We start from the raw sequence: 21,576 nt of genomic DNA, 5'->3' as shown, positions 1-21,576 counted from the left end.
GCAAACTTCAGACGTGCCCAAATATGTACTGGCTTAAGCAGGGGAACACGTCTGGCACTGCAAGTTCTGAGTCCCTGGCGGCGTAGTGTGTTACTGACGGTAGCCTTTGTAACGTTGGTCCCAGCTTTCTGCAGGTCATTCACTAGGTCACCCCGTGTGGTTCTGGGATTTTTGCTCACTGTTCTTGTGATAATTTTGACCCCACAGGCTGAGATCTTGTGTGGAGCCCCTGATCGAGGGAGATTAGCAGTGGTCTTGTAGGTCTTCCATTTTCTGATTATTGCTCCCACAGTAGATTTCTTCACACCAAGCTGCTTGCCTATTGCAGATTCAGTCTTCCCAGACTGGTGCAGGTCTACAATTTTGTTTCTGGTGTCTTTCGACAGCTCTTTGGTCTTCACCATAGTGAAGTTTGGAGTGTGACTGTTTGAGGTTGTGGGCAGGTGTCTTTTATACTGTTAACGAGTTCAAACAGGTGCCATTAATACAGGTAATGAGTGGAGGACAGAGAAGCCTCTTAAAGAAGAAGTTAGCGGTCTGTGACAGCCAGAAATCTTGCTTGTTTGTAGGTGACCAAATACTTTTTTCCCCCACTGTACGTTTGCCACTCATAGATAAAATAATTTTCCTCAATAAATAAAGGACTAGTGTCATTTGTCATGTCACTAATATTCTTGTCTGATTTGTTTTATTTGGTGGCTTGAAGTCAATGGCATATTTGTTGTTTACTGAGGCGCCTTTAGGTGAAGCATTGCCAAACACACTTTGTAGTTTGTTAACTAGGATGGTGCTGCCCTCTAGTGTTCACTTAGAGATTGACAATTTTTCTTAAATCTTCATAATCATCAGCAGCACAGGCATCTAAAACTATCTGTAGCTAAAATAATTAAATGTGAAGTTCAAAACATCTGGAGTATAGGGTAAAGTGTAAGTCATTAAGTACACACTTACTTGACTGACTATTCCTGACCTCAGAAGTAAGAGGTAAATGGCTAAACTTTTGTCTGGATGATGGACAATCTTAAAGGTTATTAAAGAGACAAATACTGTTAGTGGACTTTGCAGGTACACCAGATGGTTTCTAAATAACCATATGGTGTCTGTTACATTATTATACAAACTACAGTTCTGCGAAAGTGTTTCTCTTATTTTCTTCTTTTTCATTCTTTTCTTTTACTATTTTATAATTAATTTTAATATAAAATAAAGACATCACAAGCAAACACGATGCAGCTTTTAAAATAATACCATTTTTTGAAGATAAATATTTATTCAAAACGTATATCACCTACATGTTAACATGAATCCTGTCAGACCTGTTGAATCTAAACATCACCTAAATAGAACCTGACAGTGTGAAGCAGGCTCGAAGGTTCAAATACAGGTGTGAAACAAAGTCATTGAAACCTATCACTCTGAAAAGGATTACATAGCCATTGAAGGCTCTGGGACTTTAGTGAACCACAGTAAGAGCCATAATATACAAACGGAGAAAACTTGGAAGAGTGGTGAACTTTTCCTTGAGTGGCCAGCCTACCAACATTTTTGTTCAGGTGGTCACAAAAGAACCCAGGCTTGTCTTACATTTGCCAAAAAAAAAATAAAAAATCAAACAAACGTATCCAGATTACTCATTGTAATTAGCAATTCAGGAACTTTAAGGTGCACTCAGTGCTGGCCCAGTTAAGCTACACAAACAGTTTGTGTAATCTCCATACAAAAAGTATTGCCAGTAGAATGGGATGCTCTGAGATTGAGATTGACACATTAGGGCAAGATCACCATGCACAATGCTAAGCATCCACAAAAAGAGGTATAAAGCACCCCCTCCCTCTTTCATTTTCTGTAGTGAGATGTTTGGGATGAGTTGGAGTGGGTTTTTCTTGTACCAGGCGAACCCTTTAATCAAATAAAGCATAATTTAAGCATTTAAATGTGGACAATATGGACGAAAAAGTCTTCAAGGGTACATTTGGAGTAATTGTTTTTTTCCAGTCTGTATATCTTTGATTAAAGATTGCATCTATATAAATAAATAAGCAAAATAAAGACCCATATATATTAAACACTGTCCATTTTATTAGTTTTTGCATGAACCAAAACAGAGAACCAAAAATGGTAACAAAATGCCATGTCTTACATTTAAAGCACATGTATAGTCACACACACTATACATAAAGCATTCAGACAGAAACACTGATATATTTATTAGTCAACTACACTACAGAGGCACCAGAGAGTCTTAATCATGCCACAATTAATGAATATAAAACCACTACACTGCATACACTCACTGCAATATGACAAAACACATGAACATGTTTATGTATGTGTATGCTCCTCACTGTTATCTTTTGTTTCTACACTGTGATGTGTTTATTTGTGTAGTGTGTATAATTGGGTTTTTACATGTATGTTGTAGGCTCATTCGGCTAGAATTACTGTAAGAATGGAAAATGAAAACTTCTTTATTAATGGCTGCAATGGCTGGTTTTGAGTCATGTCTGTAAATGACTTGCAGTGCATACTAATAATCATGTTGTAACCCAATGCAGCATGTTTGACATCAGTAAGATCAAGGAATCTTGTTTTTTTCCCCTGTAACTTTCATCAAAAATTAAAGCAAAACAAGAAATACTTCTGCTAAGGATACAGCTTGGGCATTTACTGCATTGTGTGTAAATGACAGATATATTTGCATTTAGAGAGACAGGAGACAGGTGAGGTAGCCCAGTGACCGCAGGTCAAGTGGTAATAGACAGCTATCCCCTCAGCTATATAACTAATCTCCATGTCATAAGTACTCACATATGGCAAATATCAGGAAAAAGACATCAGGTGTTAAAATCAAATATGTAAATTCTCTATACTTCTTAAAGAACACAGTTGGCTGATAGAAACAAGGTATTTAAAAAGTAATTAAATACAAATTATATAAATAAAGTATATAAATAAAATAAAGTTATATAAATACATACACAATATGACCACAGCAAATATGTATACCATGATAAATAGTTCCCTCAATACATTTTTAAGGAGCTAAAAGGGATTCTCCAGCTTTTTTTCAACTTAGTCTTTATATATTGAATTGCTTCTATTGTGAGTGTATTTTGAGTCTATGTGTTTTCTGACATTTTTGTATTTTAGGTAAAGGAAAGTTTGGCTGCGTTGATATGCTACAGATTAACCACATTAGAGCTGATGAGAGCAGCCCCCAGTGACTGTTAGATGCTATTTACTGCTGGTTTAAAAAAACAAACAAACAAAAAAAAAAACACATTAGCAAGGCTAAAACAAGGCTGTTGCGCAGCTCTGGTTGAATGTTCTCAGCACTGCAGGCAGATACAAAAAGTCAATAGTAGAGTGCACATTTGAGAGGATTCTCAAAACTGAGTGTCAGCTTTGACACATCGAACAAAGAATTTGGTTTTTGAGAGAAACAGTCATGTGTCAGCACTTCAGTATTGTCAGGTTAAGCTTAGCAGCCATGGAGACTACAGCTCGGTAAGCTTTAACTGAAATAAGAATAAGCTTTAACCTGCACGCCACGATTAAGCCAGTTAAAGCTTAATCTGAAGAAAAATAGATTAATCTAAAAATTGTTGCTGTTATCATTACTATTAGTAGTACTATTATTTCTGCTGTGGTTTCTGGACATATCAAAAGTACTTACAGGAAAAAAAACATAGAAGAACAATCTCAAATAGCCTTACTCTGCAGAGCGCAGGAACAAATAATGATATATACACATCTTGTGGCATTAATTGAGTGTGCTTACACTCACTCATTAATCTGACCATAATCTGATTTCTGCAGTTAAGTGGTCATGTAAATAGAATAGTTTTATTTTTTTATACTGGGTGAAGGTCTAAAAATGTTTTTGGTTCTCTCATTATGCTCGCTCAAAAAAAAAAAGAAAGGAAAAGCTTGTCTTCATCTTTGTAGCAATATTGATAGCTGGCTGTAAGAAGAGCAGCATTGTGTACTTTTAGAAACCATAAAAATGGTAACGTGGGTTAAGGTTTACAAAAATTCACAGCAGGCTACGTTAAAGGTTATGTTGCATGCTTCTGTGAGATTATTGGCTGGTTGCAAAGTAGAAATCACATGCATGTAAACGCGTTAATTGGATTATTAACAAAATCTGTTTGTCTGCAGTTACTGGATTATTAGGTGCATGTTAATGCACTCAGTTGTCAAATAATGTCTTAGAAATTAAGTTGAAAAAATGCTAGAGTATTCCTTTAACAGAGACCAGAGGTTCAGTTAGTTCATTAATTAACTGGGAGACTTCAATAGACTCGTCAAAACTCTACACATTATATACATTGCAACATATCTATCATAAGTTTACTGGCTATATAAGAAAGACTAAATTAAGACTAAATCAAGTATTTGAAGTAGCTTAATGCTTCTAAATATGAATGCAGAACAGTAAATGAACCGACTAAAACCCTCAATCATTTCTATTTTATGGCTTTTTCATTGCACCTCATAATGTGCATGGAAAGAAATGATAATATTAATATTAATAAGCACATTGAGATTAGGCATTCTTTAAAAAAAACAGAATTAAAATAAATTCCATTACAGCAGTGTTACACTTAGTTTTTTCCATAAACACAGAATTTGGTCCGTTTAAGTTAGAAATAAGAAAGAGACTCAGCCACGCATCATCACAGGCAGAATCACAATTCATGGTCACAAATACTTTCCTATATTGCACAATACAAAAAAAGGAAAAACAATAAGGCAGATATAACACCTAGAATGTTGAGTAACTTTAACCTTTCTGCTTCTCAGAAAAAACATTTTATGTCAATGAACTGATGGTTTTCTGGTGTAACCCCTAGGTCATCAATACTTTTTCATCTCATCTATAATTATTGAATTCCTTTTTATTCCATTTTATAAATACATTACTTTTTGGCAAATTAGTTTTTTTTATTTATTTCCTTGCATGCCACTGTCAGAGTTTCCAAGCAAAGTAAACACATAAAATGCCCAAGAAATGAGAGAGTAGTATTTACAAAAAATACACTGTCAAGTACATCTTCATTTATAAAGGGAAGATTCATTTTTAATGGAAGACTGATCTGTTTAGAAATAACAATCATTTCTATGTTCCTACTGTGGTATATTGCATGATACAGGTACTACATAATTCATGGCTTTGTCCACGAATTTTCAATGAAACAACAGCTGTTTGAACTGCTTGTGGCAGATCAGAGCTCTTAGCAACACTCATCATACAATACACACTAAAGCACTACTGAGACTGACTTATTTTAGTGCAGTATTTGATGCAGTAATGTAATTATGGCCTGGTTATGTCAGTGCTTTTAGTCTCATCTGACTCATGTCAACATGTTCAACTTTTTTCTTTTTTAGCTCTGTGGACAAAAAAAATTGCATGCACCATTTCTCCACTCCTTAATCTTAATTCTTTATATCTAAGCAGAAGGCAACGTTGACATATATCCACATCTGTGTGTGACTGGATTAAGAGGCATGATAGAACACTGGGACGCTTTGACTGACCAGCAAAATCACTGATCTCAAGGCCAATTCATCTGAAACCGCAGATGAAATGCTGAAATAGACACACACACATAAACGTACACCCAGTTGGACGGTTAAACTTCTCCTATAACTGGCATACTGGTCATCATTTCATCATGTGCTGAGAGCATTTATGATGGGTAGGGTAAGCCAACCGTCCCCAGAAAAAAAATGCATTATCAGATTCATCTACATTATATATATATAAAACCCAGACATGTGTTCACTGTCACTCGTGTTCTCTAATGGGTGTAGTCTTAGCGATCCCTGGTTTCTACCACTACTACAGTTTAAAAAAAAAAAGAAAAGAAAAAAAGCCAGTAAATTCATCTGTAATTGAGCCTTTCACACCAAAGCGCACTGAATGATTTTGTTTCTGTCTCTGTCTCTTTATGGAGGCACTCTAGGAGGCACTGACTTTTACTCTACTCATCCCAAATTAAGCCAGTAAGTAATGACCTACAACAAGCTAATGACACATAAAACTAAAGTCTGCAATATGATTAAAGTAATTCTAGTTGATTTTATGAAAAGTTTGGTGGCTGTAAACTACTGCTACACAACTGCTAACGACTGCTAGCAAGCTAGCTTTAAGAGAGCGACAGTATAAGTGTTGTACTTGTGAGCAGTGGGAGGTGTTATGTGTAAAACTGTTTTGGTGTGGTGACAATGTGTAAAGGGACACCCTCATCTATGTAATTAATAAACAAGTGTCCTATGTGAATCAGTCAAATAATACAGGGCTTCTGTGGTAATGGTCTGAATAGTACTTGCAATTACTACGCATTAAAAAAACATGGTAAAAACTAAATGGCCAAACCAAGGAATGTGGTCAAAGAATTTTTTCAATAAAACTCATGAAATAAATATAATTCAGTTCAAGCAATTAGTTCTTATCTGATAACACAGGCCCTTAATCCCCAAAGACCCGGGGTGGAGAGGGTTATGTATGTGGGACACTGGTTTTCTGTGATTTTGAAGATAGATTAAACAACTACTACTCATACTCATAAACATTAGCCTACAGTACGCCGTACGGTCAGAGTTACCTATCCTTTAAGCTTCACACAGAATCTGCTGACCTTCAGAACATCTTTCATCCCAAAGTGCTGGTCGCTGTGTGTGTGAGTATGTGTGTGGATTAGTCAGAGAAGAGGCTGGCAAAGGACTGGCGGAGGCTGCGGATGGTCTCGGCTTTGGCCTCATCATCTGTGGGGTTGCCCCTCAGAGTCTCTGTGAAGGTGTTTGTGAGCGACTGCGATTTGCTAAAAGAAAATAGAATAAAGTAGTGTATATCAGGGATCAGTTACTTGCTTGAGAATCAGAACAGTAAACGAATGAGTGTATAATTAAGCAGAACATGAGGGGGAGTGTGTTATCATGAATGCTGCCAAAAAGTAGCTTAAAGTAAAACGCCAATTGTTGTTATTCGACAATTGGTGGTCAGTTAAATATATGTTGCATGGCAAAAAAAAAAAATAACCACAATCAAGACTTTGTGCTCAACTCCAACTGTTTTACAAACTTTTGATACCTGGTAGTTACAAATTGATGAAAAGGCCAATGTATGAAGGAACAAACACACTTAACAAATATCACACATAAATCATCACGCACTTTAACAAACCTAAATAAGAGAAGTATTGTACAATTCTTTTGGTATCTCAACATTATATACATGTTTGTCTAAGATTCATGGCATCAAGATGTCATCAATTCCACAGCCCCTTGTGTTCTTTGACAACAAATTACCACACACACATATGCACTACTTTTAGTCATTTTGTTAAGGAAAACGTTTGCTAAAACTGCACTCATTGAGAAAATTCTTACTTATGTAAACAAAACAGCAATGCTCAAAAACATTACAAAATAAATACTGTAAAATAATTTTATTTTGGACGTTAAAACTTGCTCTAGTCTTCCTCCGGGAAGTGACTTGAATTTTATTTATTATTAAATTTTGTTAGATTGTCCAGTCAGAGCATAGTCGTTTAGTGTTTTTAACCATTTATAGATCACATGTGTTTACCCTTTAATACATTAAGTCTAGGATGACCATGTGTTTTCCTTGTGCTTCTGGGCCCCCCCTTCTAACACATTAAAAAACGCTAGACTAATCAATAAAAAATATATATTGTTAGGTGCAGCCCTACTTGTGATAAATAAGAAATTAAATTTTTTTCTAATCTGGTCATTTTATTCATTTAAGTCGTATCCACCACTTCAAATCAAATCTGATATCACTGATCTTGATCAAATCTGTACTCACTGTGTGCAAAACACATTGATGGTAGTGCACACACAAAACAGCTGACTTACTTGAGCTGCGGTGCTTGTTTCTGAGACGCTCCTGCAGAACCGGAGGCTGGAATAGGGCCAGGCTGGAAGGCCTGACTGGGTGAGGTGGTAGCAGAGCGGGCTCGCTGTGGAGAGCCATGAGCAGACTGAGACGGAGAGCCAGAGGCTGAGCGAGGACCTCCTGTAGGCCACAGGTAAACAAACACAGTTGCAACTAAAATGATACAATCCTTATTGCAAATTTCAGCTGTTTGCAATAAACCAATCAAACAAGGACAATTTAAATAGCTCAATGAAACTAATATAACAAGTGCTTCCAATAAGGTCAGTGATGTCAAGAATACCTCAAAGTCCACCAAGTCTTGGTTTAAGAAGAAGACCTGAAAAGTCCTGGAGTGACTGTCACAGTTGCCTGATTTTCTTTGGTGGGATTGGTGAGATTTGAAGAAGGTGGTTGCAGCATACAAGCCCAAGAATATTAGTGAACTGGAGGCCATTGTCTATAAAGACTGGGCTAAGATTCCTCAGAAACCCTTTCAGAAACTGGTGTCTGGCTATGCATCACGTTTGCAGCAGGTTATACCAGTAAAAGGGTGCTCTACCAAGTACTAAAGATGCTTGTCTGGAATAATTCTGAGACTGCAGTCATCACTAAAAGTGGCATTCTGTGTTGAATGTGGAAAAAGCACTTATATTATTAGTTGGGTTGAGCTATTTAAATTACTCTTTAACTGATTTATTGCAAACAGCTGAAGGTTTGTACATTTTGATGAGCCTAATTTGCAATGAGGGTTGAATCATTTCAATAGCAACTGTACACTCTTTAACCTTCACAGCTTATTACTAACTAGCAAACCATAATGAGTTTCACAACAACCCCAGGTCCAAATAAAACAAAAACTCTTGCTTTCTCTTTCTCTCTTGCTTTTCTGTTGCTTTAATGACCACTTCCACAGAAAGGTGACTATGTTCACAACATGCTCCCTCTTTACCAGACCTCCATTGTGTGTGGCGAGTGTATCGGAATTCCAGCCTGTTATATACTGTTACCTAGAGGCTAGCCTCAATGCAGTAGAGCAGCTTCTCACTCACCTTGAGCTCTTCTTGGCTGGGCTGTCTGTGGACCAGGCTGAGTCTGTCCCAGACATAAAATAAGGAACTGCTTTTAAAGTTAAACAACATACATACTTTTCCATAATCTAAACAGACGTAAACACACTTGTTTCTCATATTTTTTAACTTGCTCATGTACCTTAACAGAAGAAGGCTGAGGAGAGGTGATGCCGAGCAGGGCAAAGGCCATTTTGTTGAGGACCAGATCGGTGATGAGCTGCTTGTCCTCCTCCACATGTTCACCAATCAGAGGCATGGAGCTGTCCATTACCTGCAGATTCCCAGATTCCCACTCATAATACAGTAATATAATACAATATATACAGTGAGGCAAAAAAGTAATTAGTCAGTCGCTGATTATGCAAGTTCTCCTACTTAGAAAGATGAGAGGTCTATAATTTTCATCATAGGTACACTTCAACTATGAGAGACAAAATGAGAAAAAAAATCACATTGCAGGATTTGTAAAATATGGTGGAAAATAAGTATTCGGTCACCCACAAACGAGAAGGATTTCTGGTTCTCACAGAACTATAACCTCTTTAAGAAGCTCTTCTGTCCTCCACTCGTTACCTGTATTAATGGCACCTGTTTGACCTCGTTATCTGTATAAAAGACACCTGTCCTCAGCCTCAAACAGAGCTGTCGAAGGACACCAGGAAGAAAATGGTAGAGCTGCACCAGGCTGGGAAGAGTGAATCTACAATAGGCAAGCAGGTTGGTGTGAATAAATCAACTGTGGGAGCAATTGTAAGAAAATGGAAGACATACAAGACCACTGATAATCTCCCTCAATCTGGGGCCCCATGCAAGATCTCATCTCGTGAGGTAAAAATGATCATGAGAACGGTGAACAAAAATCCAAAAACTACACTGAGGGAGATGATGAATGACCTGCAGAGAGCTGGGACCAAAGTAACAACAGGTACCATCAGTAACACACTACACCAAGAGGGACTCAAATCCTGCAGTGCCAGGCGTGTCCCCCTGCTTAAGCCTGTACATGTCAAGGCCCGTCTGAAGTTAGCCAGACAGCATATAGATAATCCAGAAGAGGATTGGGAGAATATCATGTGGTCAGATGAAACCAAAATAGAATCTTTTGGTAAAAACGCAACTCGTTGTGTTTGGAGGAAGAAGAATGCTGAGTTGCATACCTACCTACTGTGAAGCATGGGGGTGGAAACATCATGCTTAGGTGCTGTTTTTCTGCAAAGGGGACAGGACGACTGATCCGTGTTAAGGGAAGAATGAACGGGGCCATGTATCGTGAGATTTTAAGCCACAACCTCCTTCCATCAGTGAGAGCATTGAAGATGGAACATGGCTGGGTCTTCCAGTATGGCAATGATCCCAAACACACCGCTCGGGCAATGAAGGAGTGGCTCTGTAAAAAGCATTTCAAGGTCCTGGAGTGGCCTAGCCAGTCTCCAGACCTCAACCCCATAGAAAATTTGTGGAGGGAGTTGAATGTCTGTGTTGCCCAGCGACAGCCCCAAAACATCACTGCTTTAGAGGAGATCTGCATGGAGGAATACCAGCTACAGTGTGTGCACACCTGGTGAAGACTTACAGGAAACGTTTGACCTCTATCATAACAAAGGTTATGTTACAGAGTATTAAGTTTAACTTTTGTTATTGACCAAATACTTATTTTCCACCATAATTTACAAATAAATTCTTTAAAAATCTTTTAAATGTGATTTCCTGGATTTTCTTTCTCATTTAGTCTCTCATAGTTGAAGTGATGAAAATTACAGATCTCTCTTATCTCTGTAAGTACTTGCACTAAGTACTGGATAACCTGCACTATATATATATATAGTGCAGGTTATCCAGTACTAAGTTAATCTAGTACTTAGTTAATCACTTAAAGCTAATATAAGCATTTTGGAATTTGATAATAAAAAGACACCAACAGTATACATCCACTGCAATGTGACAAAGATTGTCAAATTAATTTATTAATTAATAAATTAATTAATTAAAATAATAAATAAATTAATTAATTTATTAATAAATTAATTAATATTTTTTTTAATCTGTATTTTTTATATTAGCTGTTCTAAAACCAGGTTGTACTACTGTGAATAAATATTTTCTGTGTAGTGTTTGATTATCAGATACAAAAAAATACAATCAAACTGGCCACTTGCCTATTTCTGAATAATAGAAGGAGAGCAGATGCATGGTTGTGGCAGTTTTTCCCCCCATTTTCTTCCAAATTTGGACTGCCAATTACCCAAACCATACTTAATCTGGGAGAAATACTTAATTTTTGAGAAGAATTTCAGGGGTGCCAACAATTGCCAACAGTTGTTTCAATGATGGATGTTGTTTGGATGATCTAATAAGGAGGACCTTTTTTGCCCAAACCATGGCTGAGTGACCACAGACTGCAGTACATTTACATGGCCACTCAGTGACAGCACTGAGCACATTATTTACGCTTCTAACTGTGTGTCATCTATGCATGTACAGGGTGGGCCATTTAAATGGATAAACCTAAATAAAATGGGAATGGTTGGTGATATTAACTTCCTGTTTGTGGCACATTAGTATATGGAAGGGGAAAACCTTTCAAGATGGGTGGTGACCATGGTGGCCATTTTGAAGTCGGCCATTTTGGATCCAATTTTAGTTTTTTCAATGGGAAGAGGGTCATGTGACACATCACACATTGAGAATTTCACAAGAAAAACAATGGTGTGATTGGTTTTAACATTACTTTATTCTTTCATGGGTTATTTACAGGTTTCTGACCACTTATAAAATGTGTTCAAAGTGCTGCCCATTGTGTTGGATTGTCAATGCAACCCTCTTCTCCCACTCTTCACACACTGATAGCAACACCGCAGAAGAAATGCTAGCACAGGCTTCCAGTATCCGTAGTTTCAGGTGCTGCACATCTCGTGTCTTCACAGCATAGACAATTGCCTTCAGATGACCCCAAAGATAAAAGTCTAAGGGGGTCAGATCGGGAGAGCTTGGGGGCCATTCAACTGGCCCACGACGACCAATCCACTTTCCAGGAAACTGTTCACCAGGAATGCTCTGACCGGACACCCATAATGTGGTGGTGTACCATCTTGCTGGAAAAACTCAGGGAACATGCCAGCTTCAGTGCATAAAGAGGGAAACACATCATCATGTAGCAATTTCAAATATCCAGTGGCCCTGAGGTTTCCATTGATGAAGAATGGCCCCACTATCTTTGTACCCCATATACCACACCATACCATCAATTTTTGTGTTCCAACAGTCTTGGAGGGATCTATCCAATGTGGGTTAGTGTCAGACGAATAGCGGTGGTTGTTTGTTAACTTCACCATTCACATAAAAGTTTGCCTCATCACTGAACAAAATGTTCTGTGTAAACTGAGGGTCCTGTTCCAATTTTTGTTTTGCCCATTCTGCAAATTCAGTGCGCCGATCTGGGTCATCCTCGTTGAAATGCTGCAGCAGCTGGAGTTTGTAAGGGTGCCATTTGTGAGTAGCTAATATCCGCCGAGGGATGTTCGACTGATGCCACTCTCCAGTGACATGCGGCGAGTGCTACGCTGTGGGCTCTTGCTGAATAAAGACAGCCACTAATGTTTCTTCATTAGTGACAGTTTTCATGCGTCCACATTTTGGCAAATCCAACACTGAACCAGTTTCATGAAACTTGGCAAGCAGTTTTCTAACTGTAGCATGGGAGTCTCGTAGGGTGTCTTGCATTGCATCTGCTGCAGTGACCCGGGTACTGCGTTCACCAGACATCAACACAATTTCTATCCGCTCCTCATGTGTTAACCTCTGCGACATGTCAATGGCTGTAAACAAAGAGAAGCTTGTACATAAGAAGTTACGTTAAGGACACCATTGTTTTTCTTGTGAAATTCTCAATAAGTTTGATGTGTCGCATGACCCTCCTCCCATTGAAAAAACTAAAGTTGGATCCAAAATGGCCGACTTCAAAATGGCCACCATGGTCACCACCCATCTTGAAAAGTCCCCCCCCCCATATACTAATGTGCCACAAACAGGAAGTTAATATCATCAACCATTCCCATTTTATTTAGGTGTATCCATATAAATGGCCCACCCTGTATATTGACCTCACTGTGGCTGGGGTGACAAACCTTGAGATCTTCTTAGTGTTAAACATGAAATTACATATGGCTTCACACTTATGTTCAACTAGCCTGTAATGAAAGAAAACTGGGAGAGGACCTTGATGATGTTTGGGTGTTTTAAGGGGAACAGCGTTACAGTCGGAAAGTGTTCAATCAGACAGACTCATCAACAAGAGGCTGGCTGTAAAGCGTGTGCCACAATAGTGTGAGTCATGTGTGTGTCTGGGGCTGGGGTTTGGAAATGCTGCATCGGGCCACTAAGGACGTGCTTAAACTGGGAAAAAGCTGCGCCACTTGACATGGGCACCAAAACAAATGGGGAGAGGGAGAAAGGGAGAGGAGGGAGGGAGACACGGGTGGAAAGAATGAGAGAGCAAAGAAGAGAGAGTAACCAAAACCTAGCCGTAGAGAGGAGCTGAGAGTCATGTGGTCACTACAAGACAGGGAAGATGCACTTACTTCTTTACTGTCAAAGACACAAGCATATACAAGATAAATACTTTGTTAAATGTGAAGATTTGTGCTTTTGAAGAACTCTTTGAGTTTAAATAATGCTGCTAAGTAGACACACTAAAAACATTGCACAGGTAATTCCTGGAGGTCTTTGTGACAATCATGGACGTGTTAAATATGGGAAAAACACAAGACAAGATTTTGCAAGGTGCAGCTTGTGGTGGCCGAAATATAAGTGTCTAATGTTAACTGTTCTTCAGTACTATGGTACCACAAAAGCTATCAGGAAAAACATGCTTGTGCCTAACTAGCAAGCTAGCTAACACATAACTATGGTTTATGCTAACATCACAGCATGTGACTACCGCAAACCACTGGAGAAAAGCTAGTCTAAAACCTTTTCTATACATAGAAGCTAGGGGAAGAACATGATTTTTGTCAGATGTTTCTGTAATATATGATTAATATGCTCATGCCAAGAGAACTTCTATGAGATATGTTGACTTTAGTATATGAGGCCTTATTCCATTGGTGTGCATGTGCAACGGAAGACTCGTGCCTGGGCCAGCTGCTCACATGCGTGTGGTTCTGTGGCATAAACACTGCTCAGAAATGGGAGAAAAGCCAGGAGGGGGGCAGAAAAGAGGGAGAGAAGGGAGGAGGACAGGCAACAGCACAGAGGCTGTTCTGACTGGCCTTCCAGCAGGGAGGTGCTGCGTTTTACTCATAACCACCACAGTTACCAAGTAGCCCCTGAGGCCTGGCAACCACAGCAGACACCGCTCACTTCAAATACTGGCGGTTTCCGAGCCTGCTGCTTGGGCACACCCCTTGCTTATAATTTACTGCCTCAGAGTGATTCAGCAGATGGCAAGGTTAGATCATTCTGTTGGATATTGAATGCAAGATGGTCAGGGCTGTTTTCTTTAAGATTGCTGAGTGCAATGTTCACTATGCCATCTCGCCAACATTTAAATGGAGACATACGCAACAGCAGCAAGACAGGCTGAGGTTGCTAGTAGGTTTCAGTGAGGTCAGTGAGGTCAGTGCTGAGCACTGGAGTTCCTACACCAAACTTGCCAAATAATGTCTATATGGACCTCGCTTTGTGCACAAGGGCACAGTCATGCTGGAAAAGGAAAGGTGGATATAATTGTCCAAAATGTCTATGTATACTTTTATGTCAACCATAACCATCCCTGGAACTAAGCGAGGCTAAACCATTATCCCTCCTCCACCAAACTGTTGTCATTATGCAGTATGGTAGTTGCTGTTTTTCTGGCATCTGTCGATCCTAGATTTGTCAATCCAGTGGCATGTTTTAAATCACTATAGTTGATGCCTGATGTCGCCAACAGTGATTTTAGGCTGTTCTGTTAACTTTCACCTAGTAATTGTGTTCAGTAAGACTGAACACGCACGTGTGACATGGTAGCAGCACATTCCTATGTTATGGCAATTGCCTCCTGTGGAGGAACAGCTTGGAGGTGGAATGTGCTTTGTCACACACTTTTCAGACAGAGCGGTTTCCAGTCATGTTCAGAGTTTTAAAATAAAAGTGAAGCTCAGAGGGCGTTCTGGTTAGTTGGGTGCAAATTGCTGTTCAAACTAAAAATGTCTAAATAAGGGCACTATCCGTATTGTTCACTGCATCAAGTGTTTAAAAGGTTTTCATACCAGCATAACAACTAATATAGCAGCATAACATGTCAGTGAGCTCCCTAATACTCTCTATAAAGTACTATATAACATAATTTAAAAAAACTTTTTACATCAGACCAAATCATGGTAACACAGACCAAGTTCAGTGAAAGACAACACTAAATTACAAAAATTGTTGGTACCCCTCGGTTAATGAAAGAAAAACCCACAATGGTCACAGAAATAACTTATAAAAATGCTATGAAAATTAACCACTGAAAGTCAGACATTGCTTTTCAACCATGCTTCAACAGAATTATTTAAAAAAATTAACCCATGAAACAGGCCTGGACAGAAATTATGGTACCCTTAACTTAATATTTTGTTGCACAACCTATTGAGGCAATCACTGCAATCAAACGATTCCTGTAACTGTCAATGAGACTTCTGCACCTCTCAGCAGGTATTGTGGCCCACTCCTCATGAGCAAACTGCTCCAGTTGTCTCAGGTTTAAAGGGTGCCTTTTCCAGACGGAATGTTTCAGCTCTTTCCAAAGATGCTCAATAGGATTTAGGTTGGGTTCATAGAAGGCCACTTCAGAATAGTCCAATGTTTTCCTCTTAGCCATTCTTGGGTGTTTTTAGCTGTGTGTTTTGGGTCATTATCCTGTTGGAAGACCCATGACCTTCAACTGAGACCAAGCTTTCTGACACTGGGCAGCACATTTCTCTCTAGAATCCCTTGATAGTCTTGAGATTTCATTTTATCCTGCACAGATTCAAGACACCCTGTGCCAGATGCAGCAAAGCAGCCTCAGAACATAACAGAGCCTCCTCCATGTTTCACAGTATGGACAGTGTTCTTTTCTTGATATGCTTAATTTTTCCATCTGTGAACATAGAGCTGATGTGCCTTGGCAAAAAGTTCCATTTTTGTCTCATCTGCCCATAGGACATTCTCCCAGAAACTTTGGGGCTTGTCAACATGTAGTTTGTCAAATTCCAGTTTGCCTTTTTTATGAGTTGTTTTCAACAATGTTGTCCTCCTTGGTCATCTACTATGAACTATCCACTTTGGCTCAAACAATGACGGATGGTGCGATCTGACACTGATGTTCCTTGAGCTTGAAGTTCACCTTTAATCTCTTTAGAAGTTTTTCTGGGCTCTTTTGTTACCATTCGTATTATCCGTCTCTTTGATTTGTCATCAATTTTCCTCCTGCGGCCATGTCCAGGGAGGTTGGCTACAGTTCCATGGATCTTAAATTTCTGAATAATATGTGCCACTGTAGTCCCAGGAACATCAAGCTGCTTGGAGATGGTCTTATAACCTTTACCTTTAACATGCTTGTCTATAACTTTTTTCATTCTTGTCAATGAGACAGACAGCAGTCTGCAGCCCTGCTCTGTGAGTTTGCAGAGTTTATCGCTTTGTGGCTGGACTGTTCTTCCTAGATACTTCCATTTCACAATAACAGCACTTACAGTTGACCGGTTTAGATTTCGCAAAGACAGAAATTTCACAAACTGGCATCCTATAACAGTGCCACACTTAGTCAGTATGACCTACTCTGTTGCCAATGTTTGTGTGCTGGATTTTATTCACCTGTAGCAATAGGTATGGTGGAAACAATATACATAATTTTGGCCATATAATTTTTGCGTGGTGTCCAAACTTAGATTTTCATATTTGTTGCCTCAGTCTACAAGGCTAAACCGTAGCTAACAAGAAACCAAGGGTATAACTGTCTGTTAGCACTGTGCGAACTTCATGCCTCAAACATCAATATGCCATACTGTTATTCATTTAATATTTTCTCCAAACTTTCCATCCATTTGCTGTTACTCTGGCTAGTGCAGCCAAGTTGACCGGAAAGCTGGGTCCCAGAAATGATGGATTGAAACAAATGTCAAAAGTCATTTCCATCTTCATAAATAGACCTGAGCTGTGTGCAAAACCTTTATATGTTGTATAACTATAACAATAGGTACAGCCGATTTGATAGTACATTTCTATTCTATTTCTTTTGTATATACAGTGGGGGGGAAAAGTATTTAGTCAGTCGCCAATTGTGCAAGAAAATAAGTATTTGGTCAATAACAAAAGTTAATCTCAATACTTTGTTATATATCATTTGTTGGCAATGACAGAGGTCAAACGTTTTCTGTAAGTCTTCACAAGGTTGGCACACACTGTTGCTGGTATGTTGGCCTATTCCTCCATGCAGATCTCCTCTAGAGCAGTGATGTTTTGGGGCTGTCGGCGGGCAACACAGACTTTCAACTTCCTCCAAAGGTTTTCTAAGGGGTTGGGATCTGGAGACTGGCTAGGCCACTCTAGGACCTTGAAATGCTTCTTTCGAAGCCACTCCTTTGTTGCCCTGGCAGTGTGCTTGGGATCATTGTCATGCTGAAAGACCCAGCCACGTTTCATCTTCAATGCCCTTGCTGATGGAAGGAGGTTTGCTCCTTTTGGTCCCCGTGTGGTTCTGGGATTTTTGCTCACCGTTCTTGTGAGAATTTTGACCCCACGGGCTGAGATCTTGCATGGAGCCCCTGATCGAGGGAGATTAGCAGTGGTCTTGTAGGTCTCCCATTTTCTGATTATTGCTATTAGTTTTCTTCACACCAAGCTGCTTGCCTATTGCAGATTCAGTCTTCCCAGCCTGGTGCAGGTCTACAATTTTGTTTCCGGTGTCTTTCGACAGCTCTTTGGTCTTTACCATAGTGGAGTTTGGAATGTGCCTGTTTGAGGTTGTGGGCAGGTGTCTTTTATACTGTTAACGAGTTCAAACAGGTGCCATTAATACAGGTAATGAGTGGGGACAGAGAAGCCTCTTAAAGAAGAAGTTACAGGTCTGTGACAGACAGAAATCTTGCTTGTTTGTAGTTGACCAAATACTTATTTTCCACGATTATTTGCAAATAAATTCTTTAAAAAATCATACAATGTGATTTTCAGAATTTTTTTTCTCATTTTGTCTCTCATAGTTGAGATCTACCTATGATGTCTATGAGGCCTCTCTAATCTTTTTTTAAGTGAGAGAACTTGCACAATTGGTGACTGACTAAATACTTTTTCCCCACTGTAGTTTACTATTGTGTTAGGGCATTTAGTGTTAAATATTTTTCTTATTTTTTACTTAGGACGGGGCCCTAAGTAAAATGTTACTTTGAGGGACCCTCATCTACCCTCACCTCAAACCATTGCATTATAACACAATAACACAATTTCTATCCTCATAAACAGACCTGAGCTGACCTCTGAGCTGTGTGCAAAACCTACGCTTCTTAATAAGGAACTGAATTATATTAAATATGAGATGAGTAATCCTAAAGTAGAAGAAAGTTATTAGATCATATTCAGTTGATGAGTAATCTGCACTTGAATAGATTATGTACAGTGGTAGACATGTGTGACGTGGTAGCAGCACATTCCTATGTTATGGCCTCACCTAGGTAATTGCCTCCTGTGGAGGAACAGCTTTGAGGTGGAATGTGCTTCGTCACACGCTTTCCAGACAGAACGGTTTCCAGTCATGTTCAGAGTTTCAAAATGAAAGTGAAGCTCAAAGGGGATTCTGGGTTAGTTGGGTGCAAATTGCTGCTCAAACTAAAAATGTCTAAATAAGGTTCACTGCTTCAAGTGGCAACTGTAATATTAGTTGTGTTTAAAAGGTTAACATACCAGCATAACAAGCTCCCTAATACTCTTTAATAAAGTGTTATATAACTTTAACTTTTTACACCAGACCAAATCATGGTAACATGTACCAAGCCACGTGACAGACAATACTAAATTAAATGTTTCTCCATCATTGATGTTGTTCCTAATTCCAACAGTTCTTTATGTAAGTGTCAAGCATAAACAGTCACTTGTTAATTGGGCGTTGGAGAAACAGTGTCTTATGAAGACAGTATTTACTTATTTAGGTTTTTGTTTATTAGTACTCTATTTTCACATATTTGTCCCTCTAAATGGTTTCAAACTCTCAAACAAAAAGCAACATAATACTAAGAAACACATGGAAATGTCATGGAAAAGTAACACTTCCATGCTTAAAAACATTATACTTTACTTCATATAACTGAATACAGTCTTTCACATCACTGTGGTGGAATTATGGTGTTCTTTTCTTTGTAGAATGGCTATATTTCAGCCACACTGGAGGGCTTTCGAGTGACAAATTGCCCCTTTCAGGTCCTGCCACTGAGCCTAAATGGGGTTTCAAATCAAGACTTTGACCAGACCACTTCAAAACTTTTTTTTTAACATTTTTACTCCTATTTAGAAGAGCCAATTACCCAACCCCAGTTGTTAGCCCCCCCCCCCCTCCATTACTTGCACTGCTCCCAACACTAGGAGGGTAAAGACTAGCATATGCTTCCTTTAATTCATGTGAGTCACTACCACTGCCTCTTTTCGAACTGCTGGTGATGCATCACCATTTGGTTGCCAATGCTGAAGCAGCAAAGCTTGCGTGGTATGTTGTTCGTATTGAAGAACGCTGTGTTGGCTTTAGACCAGATGTCAATAGATCCCTTTGTTGCAAAAAGTTCCATTCCATTTTTCAGCCTGGTAAACGGCAGGTCTGTGAAGTGACACTGAAATATTTATTTCCTTCAATCTACGAGTAGAGTAATAAAGAACTTGAAACTGACTCTCCCTGCAGCCATTCTGTGGTACTGCATTGCTATGTAATGCTAGCTACACATAGGTTCCTTATCTAGTAAGCCAGTGTGCATAGTGTTACCAAAATAAATCATTTGTTCATTAAATTTGCATATATTGTGTTATCTGCCAACATTTAGTTGATGTTTACTATATACTACTATATACTATATATACTATAATAGTTTACTATTGTGTTAGAGCATTTTGTGTAAATATGTTTCTTATTTTTAATGTAAAAATTAATAATATAATGGATAGACGGGGCCCTAAATAAATTTTACTTTGAGGGACCCTCAACTATCCTGTATTTAGACTACTTACTACTATACATTTTGCATGAAAATAAGAAAAATATCTACATTCCACTAATATTAACCAGGAATGGTTACATGGCAAATATTCCAAAACAGCCCTGTTAAAGGTTGCGTATACACTGAATGTGTAAAACTGATTTAATATTTAACTTGTATGTTAGAGCAGACAGCACGTCACTAGAATGGAATGTAGGACAGAGCATATGAGCAGGTAATAAATAGGGCAAGAGAAGGTGATTTTCATATAAAAAGCCCCCCCCCCCCCCCCCCACACACACAACTTTGAATTTTGTGTAAAATTCACAAAGACAATTAGTCAAGCTGTTCATATACTCTAACATAGCTGCATGTGTTTGAAAAAAAATAAGCTGGACGGTCTGCCAGAAGAGGCTGTTGGAGAGACCACAGCATCTAATGGCATTACATCATTTTAGACTGAAGGCCCTTATCTCTGCTGGACCGCCCACAATGTGAATGTGTGTGTGTGTGTATCTGCTGAGGAGAGTTTCTAGGCCTGAACTGATCCTCATGAGAACATTACCACAGCAAAAAAAAAGAGAAAAAAAATGTCAGCCTGTCTAAACAGATATGTCCCATGATGTATGCATTCTTAGCTATTCAGCTATAAATAACATTGACGAGAGGCTTCAGTGCAGCAGGACAAGATAACACACTCTCAGTAGTAGGAGTCGAGTGTTTTTCTAACACACGGCACCAGAGTGGCTTCAGTCGTATGCCATTCAGATTATCAGGCAGTTAAGACAGTCATGACACTCTAAAGCCACAAAGTTATACGAGAAAGCAAGGAAAAGATACACAATGTAAAATGATTAACTAACCAGTGTTAGTTAACCAATGGCTGCTACCATGGTACATTAGTTAAATAGTCTACACAACGTTACCCACAAGGTCACAAAAATATGCTATCATTAACGTGACTATTTCAGAGCTCACCCATTAACTTCATTACCAAGGAAAAAAACTTAAGGACATGTGTAAAATTATGTTCCATACCTCCAGAGTGCCAAAGCAGTGCTAAAAGTGAGAATTTCCCCACTGTGGGACTAATAAAGGATTATCTTATCTTCTCTTAAAATGGTTCCCTGGTTCCCTGTGTGGACCAAGCACTGTGTACAATGAGCTTGGAACATGCTGCAAGTCCTCTTTCTTTCTTGCCTGGAACCAACTGAGTGCAGCTCTTTCTGGCAGAAGCCTTCAGTTGAATTCAATCATTTGCAGTGCCGCACCGCCATGCATCACCAAATACTTCACCACAGGTTTAGGTTTTATTTCACGCTGAAAAAAGCATTATTACTAGAATGACGTCACATTGCTGCTTTCATGCTCATGAGTTTTACTGTGTGAATTCAGGTTTAATGGAACAATTTTTATAGCT

The 21,576-nt window shown here is 38.9% G+C and overlaps 1 protein-coding gene across 2 annotated transcripts in view; it reads right to left on the bottom strand.

Annotated features, from left to right (window-relative positions):
* Positions 1–2,057: 2,057 nt before the first annotated feature.
* Positions 2,058–21,576, bottom strand: part of syn3 (synapsin III) — a 127,874-nt gene continuing 108,355 nt past the window's right edge. For both annotated transcript variants that reach the window (XM_072672659.1, XM_072672658.1), the window contains exons 11-14: positions 9,119–9,250; positions 8,959–9,001; positions 7,888–8,047; positions 2,058–6,830 (exon numbers count right to left, since the gene is read on the bottom strand). In XM_072672659.1, coding sequence (XP_072528760.1) covers positions 6,707–6,830; positions 7,888–8,047; positions 8,959–9,001; positions 9,119–9,250 — 459 coding nt within the window. In that variant the 3' untranslated portion in view covers positions 2,058–6,706. The remainder of the gene's footprint in view (positions 6,831–7,887; positions 8,048–8,958; positions 9,002–9,118; positions 9,251–21,576) is intronic.

The sequence above is a fragment of the Salminus brasiliensis genome, chromosome 2 (genome assembly GCF_030463535.1).
Source record: "Salminus brasiliensis chromosome 2, fSalBra1.hap2, whole genome shotgun sequence".
Lineage (NCBI taxonomy): Eukaryota > Metazoa > Chordata > Actinopteri > Characiformes > Bryconidae > Salminus > Salminus brasiliensis.
The sequence above is the reverse complement of the archived record's forward strand: the minus strand, read 5'-3'. Positions and strand labels throughout refer to the sequence as shown.